The sequence below is a fragment of the Hyperolius riggenbachi genome, chromosome 1, assembly GCF_040937935.1.
Source record: "Hyperolius riggenbachi isolate aHypRig1 chromosome 1, aHypRig1.pri, whole genome shotgun sequence".
NCBI lineage: Eukaryota > Metazoa > Chordata > Amphibia > Anura > Hyperoliidae > Hyperolius > Hyperolius riggenbachi.
Genome location: NC_090646.1, coordinates 331,445,715 through 331,462,802, shown reverse-complemented (window position 1 = coordinate 331,462,802; position 17,088 = coordinate 331,445,715). Strand labels below are relative to the sequence as shown.

The window sequence follows — 17,088 nt, the reverse complement described above, 5'->3', positions numbered from 1 at the left end:
GAGCTCCGAATCACCTGCTGAATCAGCCAAAGGTGCTGAAGCAGGCGGGTCAGAACGCCAAATTTGCGAATTCGGAGTCACATAAAAATCATCCAAAATCAGTTCCCACACATCAATCAAGGGAGCCACACAGTCATACCTACACACACCAGCCTCTATTAGGTTATAGGCTGACTTAATGCATGCGTTCAATACCATTTCACTTTTTGCACTGTAAAATTGACAAAATGAACTTGAATCATTCTTCCATTCACAGACCAGGGCTTCCATCTCTCCCCTCTCGAATGGAGGATCCCATGCATACTTAACAGGCAGATCATGGTTTGCAGATATGATTGTGGCAGGCACATGTATAGGGTTAATTAGCAGGTGATTGGCAGATTCCTTATTCTTAAGAATTTCCAATACCTGTAGCAAGTGTTGAACTGTAGTGTATGCAAACTTTCCTTGCTTTACAAATAAGTTGATTTGTTCAATACTCTGTAATATCTCCTCATAATCATACTCAGATAATTCTTTTAAACAAAAATCTTTATTTTCCCTAGCCAGGGAGGAAAGTTCATTAGTAGTTTCATAAGTCCATTTAACTCCCCTGAAAGACAATTGCATTTCATTATCTGTTAATGGCAGAATCTCATTATAGGTCTCAGTCGCTAAGGATAACGATTCTGCAGATTGGACACGTTTCTTAGAACGTTTGCGTTTTGCCTTTGACCTTGCGGTTTTTGGTGATTTATTCAAAGCTGCAGGAAAATTATCAGTAACACTTTCTGCTTGCTGCTCATTCTTGCAAGCAATTGAAGGAGCAGCTGATTGGCCTGCTGCCAGGAGTTCATTAAGAGGAAAAGGCAATGGATCTATGCGCAACCAGTTATGGATCACAAACGCTAGAAATTCCAGTGGTCTCTCTTTCAAATCGGAATGATTGAGAACATCAAATGCCCACTGGAATAATTCCCCTTTAAACAAAATATAACTTAGTTGGAGTGCCCAGGTTGAAACAGGAGTCGCTTGGAGATCAGGATTGGTCAGGAACCTGGCACATTCAGAGAAAAACTCATTTTCTGTTTCAGAGCTAAGTTCTTCAAATTTCTTAAAGGAACAGGAACCATAATTAACAGTGTCATACTTTCTGGGAATCCCCCCCACAATGGGGATTGGTAATGGGGTTTTCATAATGTTAAGCTTGGTGGTGTATTCTCCACAGTCAGCATGCAACGCATGAGCTGGCGTGGAGGAGGTACACACACTAGCACCAGGAAACAGGCTATCCCTAGTATAGTGGAGGGGAGGACTGACTCCAATAGGAGATTGTGGCGCACAGAGCCGGTGCAGATCTGACAGCCACAAACAATGCTTTCGTTATAACGTCTCAGCGCAAAGTAGCGCTGAGCGCACAAACCAGAACTGAGGAGATCAGGACAGGTAGACAGAATGAACGCTTGCTTGCTAGCTAGCGGCTACTTAGCGACAGCAAGCGTCCAAAACCAGACAGACTGGAATGAGGCAGCCAATGCGATGCGGCGATGGCGTGCCTCACAAAGACAGGACAGGACAGTCAGAAAATAGCAGGATTAAGATAGATGAACGTAACACAGATAAATATACAATAAGTATGTTTTCCTAGCGTATTACAATTACAGCTATCAATGAAACTATTTGTAACTTCTGACTAACATATGTATATATCGGCAATGAACCGATATATGACATAAGCAGGAACGCTGACTAACACTGGAGCAAAACAGGGAACAGGGCTCAGAAGGATTCGCTATCTCTTCGCAGAGATGAACGCAATCCACAAACGGTAACAGGACAGGATTCAGAAGGATTCGTTATCTCTTCGCAGAGATGAACGCAATCCACAAACAGTGACAGAACAGGATTCAGAAGGATTCGTTATCTCTTAGCAGAGATGAACGCAATCCACAAACAGTAACAGAACAGGATTCAGAAGGATTCGTTATCTCTTCGCAGAGATGAACGCAATCCACAAACAGAACCAGGAGCAGGGTAACTACCTCAGCACGGGTGGTCACGGTACGCGCAACCTACCAAAACGTGCTGGAAAGCTGACTAACTGCACACAGGATATAAACAGTTCGTGTACGTATACATCAGCGACACTGATGTATTAACGTAACACAAATACAAGGAAAATAATAAACGTGCTGGTATGCATATATATTGGCAATGAACCAATATATGATGCAAAGACCAGCAAAGTATCTTTATAACAATAAACACGATCGGGGGCTAAAGCGACAGCAAGGCAGGCTTAAGCTGAAGCTATGAAAACCCAAGGAAACCCTGCAGGAAGCAGATCTTTATACTGAGGTCATCCAATGGGAGCAGACATGCAGATTCCCACACAGGTGAATGATAATCAGTCACAAGCTGACAGCAGGGAAAGACAGACAAAGCTATGCAACTTGCATGGAAATAGATCAGAACTGCCTGAGCTGCAGCACTAATACTTCCAGTAATAGCTGCTGCAGCAGCGATCATTACAGTATGTATTGTAGTCTAGGGACAATTTAGGCGGGAAGCCAATTAACTTATCTGTATGTTTTTGGGATGTGGAAGGAAACCGGAATACCCGGAGGAAACCCACACAGACACGGGGAGAACATACAAATTCCTTGTAGATGTTGACCTGGCTGGGATTCGAACCGGGGACCCAGCGATGCAAGACGAGAGCGCTAACCACTACGCCACTGTGCTGCCCATTTCCTAGATTTATATTTTGTTCGTACCCATTTCCTGGTTCTTAGACAGTATATCTACACTGGGGGAAGACTGTCCCGTCCCAGATACCAAAAAAGTGAGCCAAACCAAACTGATAAGTACTGCTATGGACATGCTAAACATGATATGTATGCAAGAAAAAAGTCCCGTCCCAGGGCGGCCCGCAAACCCCCACGCAACAGAATAGTGATCGGTGAATGGGAACAGAGCCCCCATAGTGAATGATCATAGACATCAATGAGATGCAGATGGTCATTAACGGAATGGAAGTAAACACACTGGTTTACATTACTTCCTGTGTACTGAGATCAGTACACAGGATAGTGTGGGGACATCTAGTGGCCAAGAAAAAAAAATTACACACACATGTTATTAAAATAAATAAAAAAACAATTAACCATTAACTTTAACCCCTTATTACCACCTCTGCTAGCATTACCAAAATAAAACACTTGTTAAATTAAACAAAGTTAAAATTTATAAATAGTTACTTTAGTGTAGGGATAGGGTCTGGTCTATAACATTTAAAACTCCTTAGTGGTGAACTGGTTAATACCCTGTCTTGCTATCTTATAGAAATATGACAATATAAGCCACTTTACATATGTACCCCACCTACAATTTCCAGACATTTTTGCAATCTCTGGACTTTGCAGTTCCGCCTTCAGCTCTAAGGTCAGAACTGAGGAAGGCTCTCCCTCTTGCCCTAAGTGGAATGAATGGAGAATGCTAACTGACAAGAGGGCTAACATCATTGAGCAGTAAATTGCAGAACATAAGAAGATCAGAGTTTGCATAGTAGGGTACTGATGACGAGACTGTGCGCTGGACAGAAGAATATCAGTGATCCTCCAGCACAGAGAAGACAAAGCACATCAAAGTGCAATTGCCAAGCAGGAAATGCTAGTAATCAATTAATCATGAAATGCTATTGTGATGATACTGAACTCTACAGTGGAAGAATCTTCATCTGGATAAAGCTTCCTCTGATTATTGATGTGGCATACATTTCAAGAAAATGCCACCCTTTTGGATTGAATTTTTGATAGTTTTGTAAAAGTGTCAAACAGTCCTCCATAGAGTGATCAAACAGCAGCTTGTAGTGGGGTTATTGGATGCTGAAGTTTCAAGATTTTGGAATTCCATAGAGAGTATAGAGAGTATTGTGTAAAAGTTCTAGTCACACTGATGGAAAAGCAGCTGTAGAGTGGGAAAACATTCTAAATGAATAGTTTGAATTAACCAAGACATGTCAAGGAGTGCTGTTAAAAGAAAGTGTGCTGATTCTAAAGCTCCATGCATGGTAGATTATTCCAGGCATTGTGAACAACTTGTTACAGTTCCACTGCAGACTTTTGCCTCTTACTACCTTCTGTTTCTGAAAGTATTCCCAGTCTAGCTTGATGGTTGTGAGATTCGGGCTCTGTGGGGGCCAATTCCATTTGTTGCATAGAAACTCATTTTCTCTTTTTGTTGCAGATTCCGTTCTATAATTTGTTCATGAAGTTTGATCCATTGGAGCTTATTTAGACAAGTTTTTTTTTTCCAACCAATTATAAGGCTATCAAACAAACAAATTATTGTACTTAAAATATCTAAAGCAACAAACAAAAATAGCTGAAAATGGCATTAAATTGTTGGTAAAAAATTAGGAATGGGACTTTCTAATGTGACAATTGACTGAACTGCATTCCCAATGGTCTGAATTCAACTTAATTTAACTCCTGTCTTTAATAACATTTCTAGAGTAATAACCATGGTGATAAGGCATGTTGTATTCAGGAAACATTTTACCTCAGGCAAACCTAAAGTTAACTCTTCTGTCTTTAACCACTTGACCTCCAAGGGTTTTTAAAAATAATGAAAATGTATTTCATTTTTCTATGGTAAGGTGAATAATAGGGTATTTGGATGTGCTTTTACTTTTTGGCCACAAGATGGAGATACAGAATTGTGTGTTCTAAAAATAGAAACAGAGCCAAGTGTTTATTATTTGTTTAGATTTATGTATAACAGGTGTTTGTAAACAAGGACGTAGAAAAGCGTAGCAAGGGAGGCAAAGTGGTTAAGTTAAAGCGGATTCGAGATGAAGAACTAACTATAACAAGTAACTTGTCTATATATTTTATTTAAAGTTTAGGACGTTTACACAGCAAATCTAGCTGCAAACAGCTTTGATATAATATGATTACTTCTTCCTGTGATACAATGACAGCAGCCATGTTGTTTGTAAACATTACACACAGCAAGCTTATCTGCATCTTCAGCACTGAGCTTGTGAAAAAAACCTAATCCCCCCCTCCTCCCTCCTCCCCTCTGCCTCTGAAATCTTTGCCTAGTAAAACTTCCCCCTACTCCTGCCCAGACTGAGCTCCCATGAGCCCTTGCTACTGTCTGAAAATGCCAAGGATCTCTGAAATGCTGTGGGCGAGGCTTGTTTAGTTTATAGGGAATTAGAGTGTTAAAACAAAAACAAAAAAGTATTTGGCTTCAGGAATGCCCTATAAACAATAGGAAAGGAACACAATTATGCAATAAGTAAAAGTTCATCTCGGATCCACTTTAAGAAGAGATCTCTAAAGTTAATTCTTCAATCCTTAAAATAACACTATAATTCTAAATTTAAAGACAGGCTGTTAATTGACTGCATGCGAAAATAACTACAGAGGAGGTAACTTAAGGACAGAAGTGATAAGATAACTCTCTCACTGTGAAAACTTATCTCTACACCTTAATAAGGCAAGATCGATGTGTGGAGGTACGTTTTCTCTTGCCTTTTTATCTCCAGCATGGTCTTAGTGAATTGAGGTCTGTTCATTTCAGATCTTGGTAGTTCTGACAATCACTTGCAACAACAATGCTTCCTAAGACACCACAACATAATGCAAAGCCTTTTCCTAGCACTGGTAATCCAGAAGTCAGACAGTAATAATCATTAATAACAATAATTCCAGTATTTGTATAGCACTTTTCTCCTCAAAGCACACTCAGTAGGCAGAAGCAGTGTTAGGGAGTCTTGCTCAAGAACCGCTTAGGTGCTAGCTCACTGAATAGGAAGAGCCGAGATCTGAACACAGGTCTCCTTTACACTACACCATTACACTACCCAGCCAAAAAGTGTGGACTGCGCTCCCCTTTCTTAACTAACAATGTAACAGTATTTCACTAGAGAGGGAAGTAGAAACCCCTTTACTAGTTGACACTAGTTGACACTAACAACATAAATAAATAAATAAATAAATAAATAAGTAAATAAATAAAACATTTTTCATATGAAGTATAACTCTTCATGAAAAAGCTGTGATCTAAAAGGCATGGGTTTGAGGTGTAAACAAAGTCAAACAATTAGTCTATGCATGAAAGCCCAAATTATAAGGCTAGTTACACACAATACAATTTTCTTACTGTCAGATCGACAATTTTCAACAGGTCCAATCTGATTTCTGATCCATTTTCCAATCTATTTTCCATAGAAGTGATCGGAAAATGGATCAGAAAATGTATCGGAAATCAGATCGGAACTGTTAGAAATAGTCAATCTGACAGTAAATCTGTCAGAAAATTGTATTATGTGTACCAAGCATTAGATGCAGAAAATGGCATCAGGTACAAGTACAAGCAGATTCTTATATACATCATGCAGTACTATTAGTAAACTTCAGAACCTGACTAAGACCATAGGAAGTAGAGGGGTACAACCTTAGATACAGGTCTGGTTTTGGAGAACACAAGTTTGACTCAGCTCACCCCTCTACCGGCAACCCAATCTGAAGAATCGGGCATCCTTCCTTATCACTACTATTCACCCGGAGACTCTAAAAAGCAAACAAAAATAAACCTGTGCAAGTCGAGTGTCTTGTCTTCAGCTCAATTCCCTTATTTCCCCTCCCTGTTACAGATTGTATGCAGTTATACCCTGACTTAGTGGTCACATCTGAAACACCACATTACCTGGGTGATAAGGAAATACCCTTTCATTACCTGGAAGATGTCACAGGTCTCTCAACAAGCTTCAACAGGGTGTTGGTGGGTGTACATGTAAAAATGTGCCTGGAAGAAAAGGCCCAAGATGTAGCCGATAAACATGATTTCTTTTATAAAAGGGTGCCAGATGTAGCTGATAAATGTGATATAATTTATGAAAGGGTGGCTGTTTGTTGCCAATGAGTGCAACTCCATTTACAAAAGGCAGTTGGATGTAGCAGCTATTAGAATATAAACCTATCCCTAATCCTAACTTTAATTCTCCCTGGCACGTAATCTTAACCCCCAAGGTAGTACCTAACCTTAACCCCCTCCCCCCATAGTGATGCTTAACACTTAGCCCCCCCCCCTTCCTTAACCATGGTATTTAGTGATATTAAGGTGCTTGGTGCATACAATTGCTGTGTAGTTGTAAAAAATCACCAATACCGATGGATGTTCATTTGATAAATTGCACAGAAACAGGAAACAAAAGGGGAGGTCCCTGCCCTTGCAAGCCTACAATCTAGAGGGTAGTTGAGTGGAGACACTGGGGGAGTAGACAAAGAGGTTGGCAGATGAGGCAGTGAGTGTTTAATTCCAGCTATAGCAAATTATAAGCTTCTTTGAAAAAGTGTCCTGAGGATATGTTTGAAAATTTCCAACTCTTTTCAACTGTCACAAATTATTGTTTAAATAGTTATTGAGGCCAGTTATCTCATTTAAGCCTGTCTGCAATATTCCCCCAGATACAGGTAGTGCCAACCTCTCTGCACTCTCCAGCCTTCATTATCCCTCTCACTCCAGGTGTGCTTTAAAGACTTGATCCAACTGATGTAGTTTTTGGAGGCTGGAGATTTGTCCAACAAAAGGACTATGTAAGTCAGCTTCTTTTGGCTATGAACAATTATGCTTGAATCAAAGGTGCACCTATTATTATACTATGATCAGAATGTATGAAAATTGAAGTTGTTTGTACATGTATAGCTTTGCCTATAATAAATTAAAAATTAATAATAATCAGTGGCGTAGCTAAGAAGCTGTGGGTCCCAATGCAAGTTTTACATTGGGGCGCCCTACGCACTCTATACATAACAATTGATACGGTGCACCAAAATCTGCCAATGACAACTACAGTGTCCGAGGTGCAAGCAGGGAATGGGGAGAAGTTTGTTAATGATTACCACTATTCAAAGTATCTATAGAAGTGATTATTATGAGCACAGGGCCAATAGAGAGCTAATACTGAAGTTGAGGGAGAGCCCCTTGGGGCCCCTCTGGCCCAAGGGCCCCGAGGCGGTCGCAATCTCTGCACCCCCTATTGCTACGCCCCTGATAATATTAATATAAAAACAAAAAGTAATAGAAAAGCTGTGCTAAAGACATTAATTTGAATGATACGTCGTTCAAAGTAAAAATCCTTCTGTAATAACACATATTATTAAGTAAAATAAATACATCTTCACATGTCTATTAAATAACACAAAAACTGCATCATACTTTCAGAGCCTTGAGACTGAGGAAGACAGTATAAGTAACCATAGCCAACATCTCCCACCAAAGAACAATACGGCTTTGTATTTTATGTACTATTTGAACAAGAACAGATTTCAGCTACAAGCCTCTCAAGGTAAACATATTTTGTATTATATGCGGTTTTGATATTTCATTTCTTTACTCTGAATGCCAGTATGTGTAGCCACAAGCATAAATGCAGACCAAACAGCAAAACAAACAACAATAGTCATGAAAAGCTTCCACTAGATAAAAGCTTTACTTCTATGCACAAGTGAATCTAATGCAACCTAGAAGCAGCTAACCTTAAGCACCAAACTTAGCTTTGTATATATTAAAACCACAGAAATTCCAACATCCAGTGTTACATCGGTAGGATTTAATTTCACATGAGGTCCTGCTTTTGCAAGCAGGTGAATGATAAACTGTAAATATCACATACTAAAACCAACACAACATTGCTTAAACGTGAGTAAATACTTTAGCATAGCAGGTATATTTGTAAAACAATACACAAACATAGTTATGGAGAGTTGCACTTAAATTACAAATACAATGTGAACACAGCAAATACAATGAGCAGCAATGTCTTTTCATGTTTTGCAATAAAAGGTAGTGAAAATATAGTAGTACCTTAATATCAGTTCCCAAAATTGTAGCCATTATTGAAGTAGGTAAAAGCCTACAGAAACACATCAAATAATTCACTTTAATAATGGCCCATTCACCATTATTTTTAGTGTAAAGCCTTGGGCTAGTTTAATAGTGGACAGTTGTATAAAGCATGCGTTATAATGCGTTATAATGACTGTGAACTGCAATGGAGACTGGACATAGACTCTAATACAAAGCCTGCATGCAGCGAGTTAGAATAACGTGATCTGTTACAACGCAGTACTGTGAACCACCCCATAGAATTGTATAAGCAGTGAGTTGACATGCAGGATTATTCTGCAACGCAACTGACCTCTGTGGACAGGGCCTTAGTATGTTTCCACTAGGGGTGATTCACAACATTTTCCTGCACACTAATTCAGACAGGGAATTGCAGCTTATTGAAATCAATAGGTTGCTTTCAAATTTGCATGTGGGGAAAAAAGAATAGTGCTGGCTGCAATTAAAGGGAACCTAAACTGATAGGAATATGGCTGTTTCCTTTTAAACAATACCAGTTGTCTGACAGTCCTGCTGATCTCTTTGGCTGCAGCAGTTGCTGAATCACACACCTGAAACAAGCATGCAGTTAATCCAGTCTGACTTCAGTCAGACCACCTGATCTGCATGCTTGTTGAGGGTCTGTGCCTAAAAGTTTTAGAGACACGGGATCAGCAGGAGAGTCAGGTAACTGGTATTATTTTAAAAGGAAAAATCCATATCCTCTCAGTTTAGGTTCCCTTTAATCACATACCACATCCAAATCCCCATACCTGTGCATGGCGCAACTAGAAGGATTCGGATGCGTACTCATGATGCGTACTAGCGTCTGTCTCGGAAATGGATGCCAACACAAGTGAAATTGGGGCATAATACTCATTTTAAGTAACTGTCACCAAAATGATCATTAGTGGTTATTTCAGGCAGTAATTTTGGAACAAGCACTGTACTGACACTATGAAGGGTTGACTGAAGAGTTGATGGAGGACCAGTGAAAGTTAACTTGTAGCAGGAACACAATAAAAACAGTTGAGGAAAAAAGGTTAAACTAGCCCAATCGCTGAAAGGGAGGCCCGAAAAATTGGGGAAATGTGTACACGGTGGTCTGACTACAAATTATAATTTCAGCCAGACAAAATTAAAAAAAAAACAGTACTAAAAGCAAGGTGGTAGCGGTGTTAAATCATACTTTGTAACTTTGTAACAACTTGTTGGCTTCATATTTTCATACAAATCTGTGCTCCTTATTCATATAATCCTAAAGCTAAACTTCTGTTGAAGCAGAGTGTATGACTTATAGTAAGAAACCAAACCAATTTTGTATGGAATCAAACAAAGCATTCCATACTAAGCACAAAACTACCATGAAGTGGTACTTTTAGAGTAGACATTAAAAAGCATATGGCAATTCAGTGGCATAGCCAAAGAACTATGGGCCCCGGTGCAAGTTTTACATGGGCCCCCCCAAGCACTCCATACATAACAATTTATACGGTGCACCAAAACCTGCCAAGGATTCCCACAGTGTCAGAGGTGCAAGTAGGGGATGGGAAACAGTTTGTTATTGATTACTACTACTTAAAGCATCTATAGAAGTGATTATTACCAGCACAGGACCAATAAAGAGCTAATATTGTGCTTGAGGGAGGCCCCTCAGGGCCCCTATGACCCAAGGGCCCCGATGCCGTCGCTACCTCTGCAACTCCTATTGCTACACCACTGTGGCAATTAACCCTTACATTCCCATAATCAATTTGTAGCATACAATTTAAAAAATGACTTTAACCTCCTGAGCGTTACGCCGCTCAGGAGGGATTTGCAGCTTTAGAGTCCCCATGAAGAGGGGGGGGGGGGGGGGATCGTACATGATGTCATGACGTCACCGACATCATGCGCAGACCCGATCCTCCCCATAGAGAGACCATACAAGGAGGCTGCACCGAACGCTGGAGCCAGGCTGGGTAATGTATTAAGTGGCTGGATCGGGGGCGATCAGGGGAATGCTGGCTACCTATACTAGCTAGCCTAGTGCTAGCTAAAGCTTGTGGGGTCATTAAATCTATTAGATTCTTCCTGGGGGACTCGTGATTGTAGCAAGCAGTATGGCCGACACAGTGTCAGGCATACCGCTAAGGAGGTTAACCTCCCTGGCGGTAATCCCGAGCTGTGCTCAGGCCAGCTGCCGGGAGCTGTATGCAGAGTATTGCGCGCAGCGGGAGTTTTTACTCACCTCCCAGGGGATCCAGACGTCAGTAGCCGTTCTCCTTCCTGTCCTCAGAGGCTCTTAATCATTTTGGTGAGATCGCCGTAATTGATTTTAGGGTCTGAAACTTTTTAAAAAGTCCCTAAAATCCAGAAATAATCATACTGCCAGTGGGGTTAAATGCATGTGTTTTTCAAAAATAATTATAACATCTCTTGTTTCCCCCCAATCCTTTAGATTGTAAGCTCGCAAGGGCAGGGCTCTCTCGCCCTTTTGTGTCTTGGATCTTGTTGTTCATTTCATAGCTTGCACTTTGTTATACATTTTATTCTTCATGCTACATCTGTCATTGTAATCACCAGTTCTGTATTTTTGTACCAATGTCCATATTTGATGTATATCATTGTCCGTATCATTATGTACCCCTTGTTTGTTTTCCTACTTTGTACAGCACCACGGAATATGTTGGTACTTTATAAATCAATAATAATAATATTTTTATATTCATGCATGACTTCAATACCTGTCAGATTTTGTACCATTCTTTGGAACTCTTTCTTTCATATTAGTAGACATACAAGCTACCCTAATACATAATTGTCTACCCATCCACCGCTTTGCCACTTCAACATGAAGCAATGAATGCCCTGTATCCCCTACCTATTATATCCTATGATTGTTATTAATACTAATAATAGGTACCACACAACACCCTGCCTTGGACTGGAAGTTGCACGATAGTGATAACTCCTTTTTATCTAAGTAGTGGTTTTATTAGCTAATTTGATACATGTCTGCTTTCAAGAAAGTTGTCCTGTGTTAAGAATTGTGTCCCCCAAATGTACTCTTTGGAGTATTTGTACATCTCCTGCCTGACCCTACTTGGCCCCTGGTCCATTTGCTGCTTATACCTAACACATCTGTCAGGGAAGCTTCGCATCCGTGAGAACCTACTAATTGGCGATGTAAGCAATTTAAGAAAGTTTGCAATGGCTACAGCTTGGGGGAAGATAAAGGTATGGACAGAAACAAGGTTAGGAAAAAAACTGTGCCTCCTTCCTCCTGGGCCACATAGCAGCCGCTATGGATTCTTTGTTTAAACTTACATCTCTAAATAATTGCTGAATGGTGGTTTGAATGTATTTAGAAGACTTTTCCTTACTCAAAGATATAGACATTATATCATAGTGACAGCAGCACACAAATATTATTGAACCAGCATCCTTACCAATGGTTATGTGCAGTAAGAGGCTTAAAGGGAACCTGCAGCGAGAGGTATTTGGAGGCTGCCATATTCATTTATTTTTAAACAATACTACTTGCCTAACATCCTGCTGATCTTTATGGCATCAGTAGTGTCTAAATCACACACCTGAAGCAAGCATGCAACTTATCTGGACGTTTTTGTCAAATACTTCTGATCGGCATGCTTGTTCGGGGTCTATGGCTAAAAGTATTATTATTATTATTTATTGTATTTATAAAGAGCCAACATATAATGCAGTGCTGGACAATAAATACATACAATGATACAAAGGATGACAGACATAACAAAGTTATACAGCATAGAACAAAGTTATACAAGGCAAAAAGGTTACAAAACAAATGATCATGCAATTTTGGACTGGTTAGGTAGGCCCAGAATTCAAGTATGAGGCAGTCATAGGAAAGGAGCAAATGGTCATGTAAAATACACCAGGGAAGGGAGTACCCTGCCAAAGGCTTACAATCTAAAGGTATTAGGGGCAATGGATCAGGAGGGTACCTGGGAAACCGGTATTGTTTAAAAGGGAATAGATATGGCAGCCTTAATATCCCTCTCACTTCATTTGTCCTATAACTCCTGTTCCTAAGTCAAGCAAAATTTACTCTGGCAAAACACATATAAGGAAGGGGTTCATGGAAGTGTCGTAAACACTAGAAGACTATGAAGAGGCCCCAAATACTTTGTTCATTGCTGTAGTGCTGGAAACATCTTGGATCCATCAAGCCTAGGTGGGTCACAGAGAGGCTGTACTCCTTGTACCCATGCCTATACATAAAATTGTTGTTTCCTTTCATGCTGGGGATATAATTCTTAGCATATATCTACAACAGTACAAACTCTAAATACAGTTGAATATGACACAGTGAAATAGTCTTGTAATAGTATGAGAACATGACTGAAACTGAAATGTGTAAGGGACAGAAAAACATCATGCAACACATTTGCCAGGGGTCGAACTCTGGCAGATGCTCCATTCTCTTTATGCTGCATGTAGCCTATTGCATCTAGCAGAGGAGGAGTTAACAAAGTACATGAAGGTTGTCTTTGGAATTTTTAGCTTCTATGGAAAACATATTTTTTGAACCACTAAGACTCCAATTAAATGGAAAGCCCACAGCCTACCCACTAGAATATATCCTCAGCCTGAATCACACACAAAAGTGCCATAGCTAAGTACAATAGCAACTCACAACAGGCTTTCCTTGGCTCGTGGTGATTTTTTCCCCCTTTTTTAAACCAGTCCAGCTGTTTCGATATGCTTAACCAGAGTCTCATAAAAGATCAGTTCAACATGGTTAAAGTAGCAGAAATAAATACCAAATGGAAATAAGCAACACTAATGTGAACAACAGAAATTGATATTGATCACTTTTGTATACTATCTAGTTTTGTTTGCGGATAAATGTAACATATTAAACATCATATATCCTATAAAGATATTTTTCTCAGTTACTTCTTATTTGGAAACACATTTACGAGTCTCCTAATATATCTGTTGAATCCAGTAAACTCCCTGAAGCATAACGAGTTTAGACTTTTTAATGAAACAGGTAGGTGATCATTATCCCATCCCTACATTGATACACTAATTATAGTATAAAACCAGAGAGAGAAGTCACTCAAGCAGCACAGTAAGGCCATTCTAAACAACAACAGTATCAGACATAAAGGTTTTACTTACATAATCGTGGAATGCCTTAGCTTCACTTGAGTGTTCACAGGTCTCTCTCCTGTCAGGTGCTGCACAGTACAAATCCCAGAATACACTGATGAAAAAGAAAATAGATATGAACATTAAAAAAATATATAAAAGTGTGGGCAAATACAACAAATGGTCAACAGATTGCAGACTAACTGGTTTTTAATTAATCAAAATGTGGTTTTAATTAATGTATGTTAATATAAATTTGCCTTCTTAAAGAGAACCAGAGACGAAGCACCCTCATGTATTTTATTACATTTATCAGTGGGAACATAACAGTAAACACCTACCCTGTTTTTAGTTTTATTCTTATCGGCTTAATTAGTCTATTAGCAGCTGTGATAAGAATCCCCGACTGGCTCAGTCTAGGTTTGACCTGGAATCATTATAGCAGAGTCACTCTTCTGTGGAGTCTTTTCAAGCCCTAGCCTGCCACCTCCGGGCTCAAATTTCCTGCTTTGCATACTGAGAGCTGTGATGACATGGGAGGGGCTGCTGCTGCTGTGAGAGAAGCTCTGAACAGACAAGTGTGGCTGCAATATGATCTGTGTGCTCTCAGCATAGATACTAATGATGACTGCAGTTTCATTCCTATGAGAGACACTTCCTACAGGCAGCTGCACATCATACCAAAATGAAAGCACATAGCCTAAATAGCAGTCTAGTCACATATAGCTCACTACCCTGTTCAACCTCTCCCTATCCACAGGCACCTTCCCCTCAGACTTCAAGCAGGCCACTGTACTACCCCTGCTCAAGAAACCCTCACTCGACCCTCGCTACCCTCCAACTACCGTCCTATCTCCCTCCTCCCCTTTGCCTCAAAACTCCTTAAGCGTCTGGTTCACAAACGCCTGACCCAGTACCTCAAAGCCAACTCACTGCTAGACCCACTTCAATCTGGATTTCGGCCTGCCCACTCAACCGAAACTGCTCTCACCAAAGTGGTCAACGACCTTGCCTTAGCTAAAGCTGAAGGTAAATACTCCATTCTCCTCCTCCTTGACCTGTCAGCAGCTTTTGACACAGTAGATCATCCCCTACTCCTCCAGTCCCTCCAGTCCTTGGGCATTCACGATCTCGCCCTGTCCTGGCTTTCATCCTACCTCTCCAACCGCTCCTTCACGACCGCCTTCAATGAGTCCTCGCCCACCCCCAACCACCTCTCGGTGGGAGGCCCCCTACTGTTCACCCTATACACATCCTCCATTGGCAAGGTTATCTCCTCCATGGGTTTTAACTATCATCTGTATGCAGATGACACCCAGATCTACCTCCACACCCCTGACATATCCACCACTACCATGGACAAGGTCTCCTCCTGCCTATCAGCCATCTCCTCCTGGATGTCCGCTAGGTTCCTGAAATTAAATCTAGACAAAACGGAATTTATGATCTTCCCACCCCGGCCATCCTCGAACCTGCCAGATGTGCATGTCACTGTTAACCACACTACTATTCACCCTACCTCTCAAGCCCGCTGTCTGGGTGTCACCCTGGACTCCGCACTCTCCTTCACTTCCCACATCTAAAACCTCACTAAGTCCTGCAACTTTCACCTTCGTAACATCTGTAAGATTCGCCCTTTCCTGACCTCTGCCACCACCAAACTCCTCATCCATGCCCTCATAATTTCCCGCCTTGACTACTGCAATGCCCTGCTGTCTGGTCTCCCTATGACCCGAACAGCCCCACTGCAGTCCATCATGAATGCGGCAGCCAGAATTATCCACTGCTCCCATCGCTCCACCACGGCAGATCCCCTCCTAGAATCCATCCACTGGCTTCCTATCAAGTCCAGAATCAGATTCAAGATACTGTGTCTGACCTACAAATCTGTCCACAAAACCTGTCCAACCTACATTTCCGATCTTACTCAGAGGTACACACCTAGCCGCTCACTCCGCTCTTCCAATGAGCTTCGCCTAACCGCCCCCCGAATCACCCAGTCCCATGCACGCCTCCAGGACTTCTCAAGAGCTGCTCCAACACTATGGAACTCCCTACCTTCACCCATTAGGGCAGCCCCCCTTCAACATCTTCAAGAAAGCCCTCAAAACTCACCTTTTCACTCTGGCCTACTACCCCTCACAAGTGCTCTAAACCTACAGCTGAACTCTGGTCCCCTACCATTCGTGTCCTTACCTCTCCCTCTAGATTGTAAGCCTTTGGGCAGGGTCCTCCTCCTTTTGTGTCCTACCTGATCTTGCACCTCCATTATTGTGAACCCATGCTATGCATCTGAGTGAACCTAACTTGCCTAATCTCCATGCTCCATCCAGTGACTGACTAAGCATTACCTGGTACTCATACTGTGCTGTGTGATCTGCTTTTCTTGTATTCCTGTATTGTCATATTGCTGTATGTCACCCCTAAATATTGTCTGTAACCTAAATTAATGTTCAGTGCTGCGTAGTATGTTGGCGCTTTATAAATACAATAAATAAATAAATAATAAATAAATAAATATAGCCTAGACAGCACATCCAGAACAACTCATAACCCGGAAGCAGAAGGAATGTGAGCCGGCGGCCATATTTGATTTTTCCTGGAGAAATAATGGATAAAAAACATTAAAAAAGGCACACCAGAGCGGCGAAATTATCAGATAGAGCATTTATTCTTTACAAGCTATCGACTGATATGTTTATTTTGTGTGAAACGTTCATCTCTGGTTCCCTTTAAAGAGAATCTGTAAAATCTGCCTTCCCCAGACACAGAGCAGCAATAATATTTACTTCTAGTGCTGCGCACATGCTCACACCTGTACAGTAGAGTGATCCTGATGGGGCTTGGCTATTTCCAACAGAGCCCGGTGGAGAAACGCTACTGCGCATGTGTGCACATTGACAGGCATCCGGGCAAGGAGATCTTCGGGGGGTCCCAGCACTGGATCCCCTCTACTGAGGAGGAAGGGGGAGCCTCTTTAAGATCTAAAGGCTTCCACCTCTCGAGGTAAGTACCCCCAGGGGCTCTTTTTTTTACAGATTCCCTTTAAAACAAAAGTTATTTGCAATAATTAAGCTTCACTGTTGA

At 41.1% G+C, this 17,088-nt stretch overlaps 1 protein-coding gene across 1 annotated transcript in view; it reads right to left on the bottom strand.

Annotated features, from left to right (window-relative positions):
* Positions 1 to 17,088, bottom strand: part of SSBP4 (single stranded DNA binding protein 4) — a 707,712-nt gene that overhangs the window by 417,956 nt on the left and 272,668 nt on the right. The window contains exon 4 of the mRNA XM_068233899.1: positions 14,032 to 14,116. Coding sequence (XP_068090000.1) covers positions 14,032 to 14,116 — 85 coding nt within the window. The remainder of the gene's footprint in view (positions 1 to 14,031; positions 14,117 to 17,088) is intronic.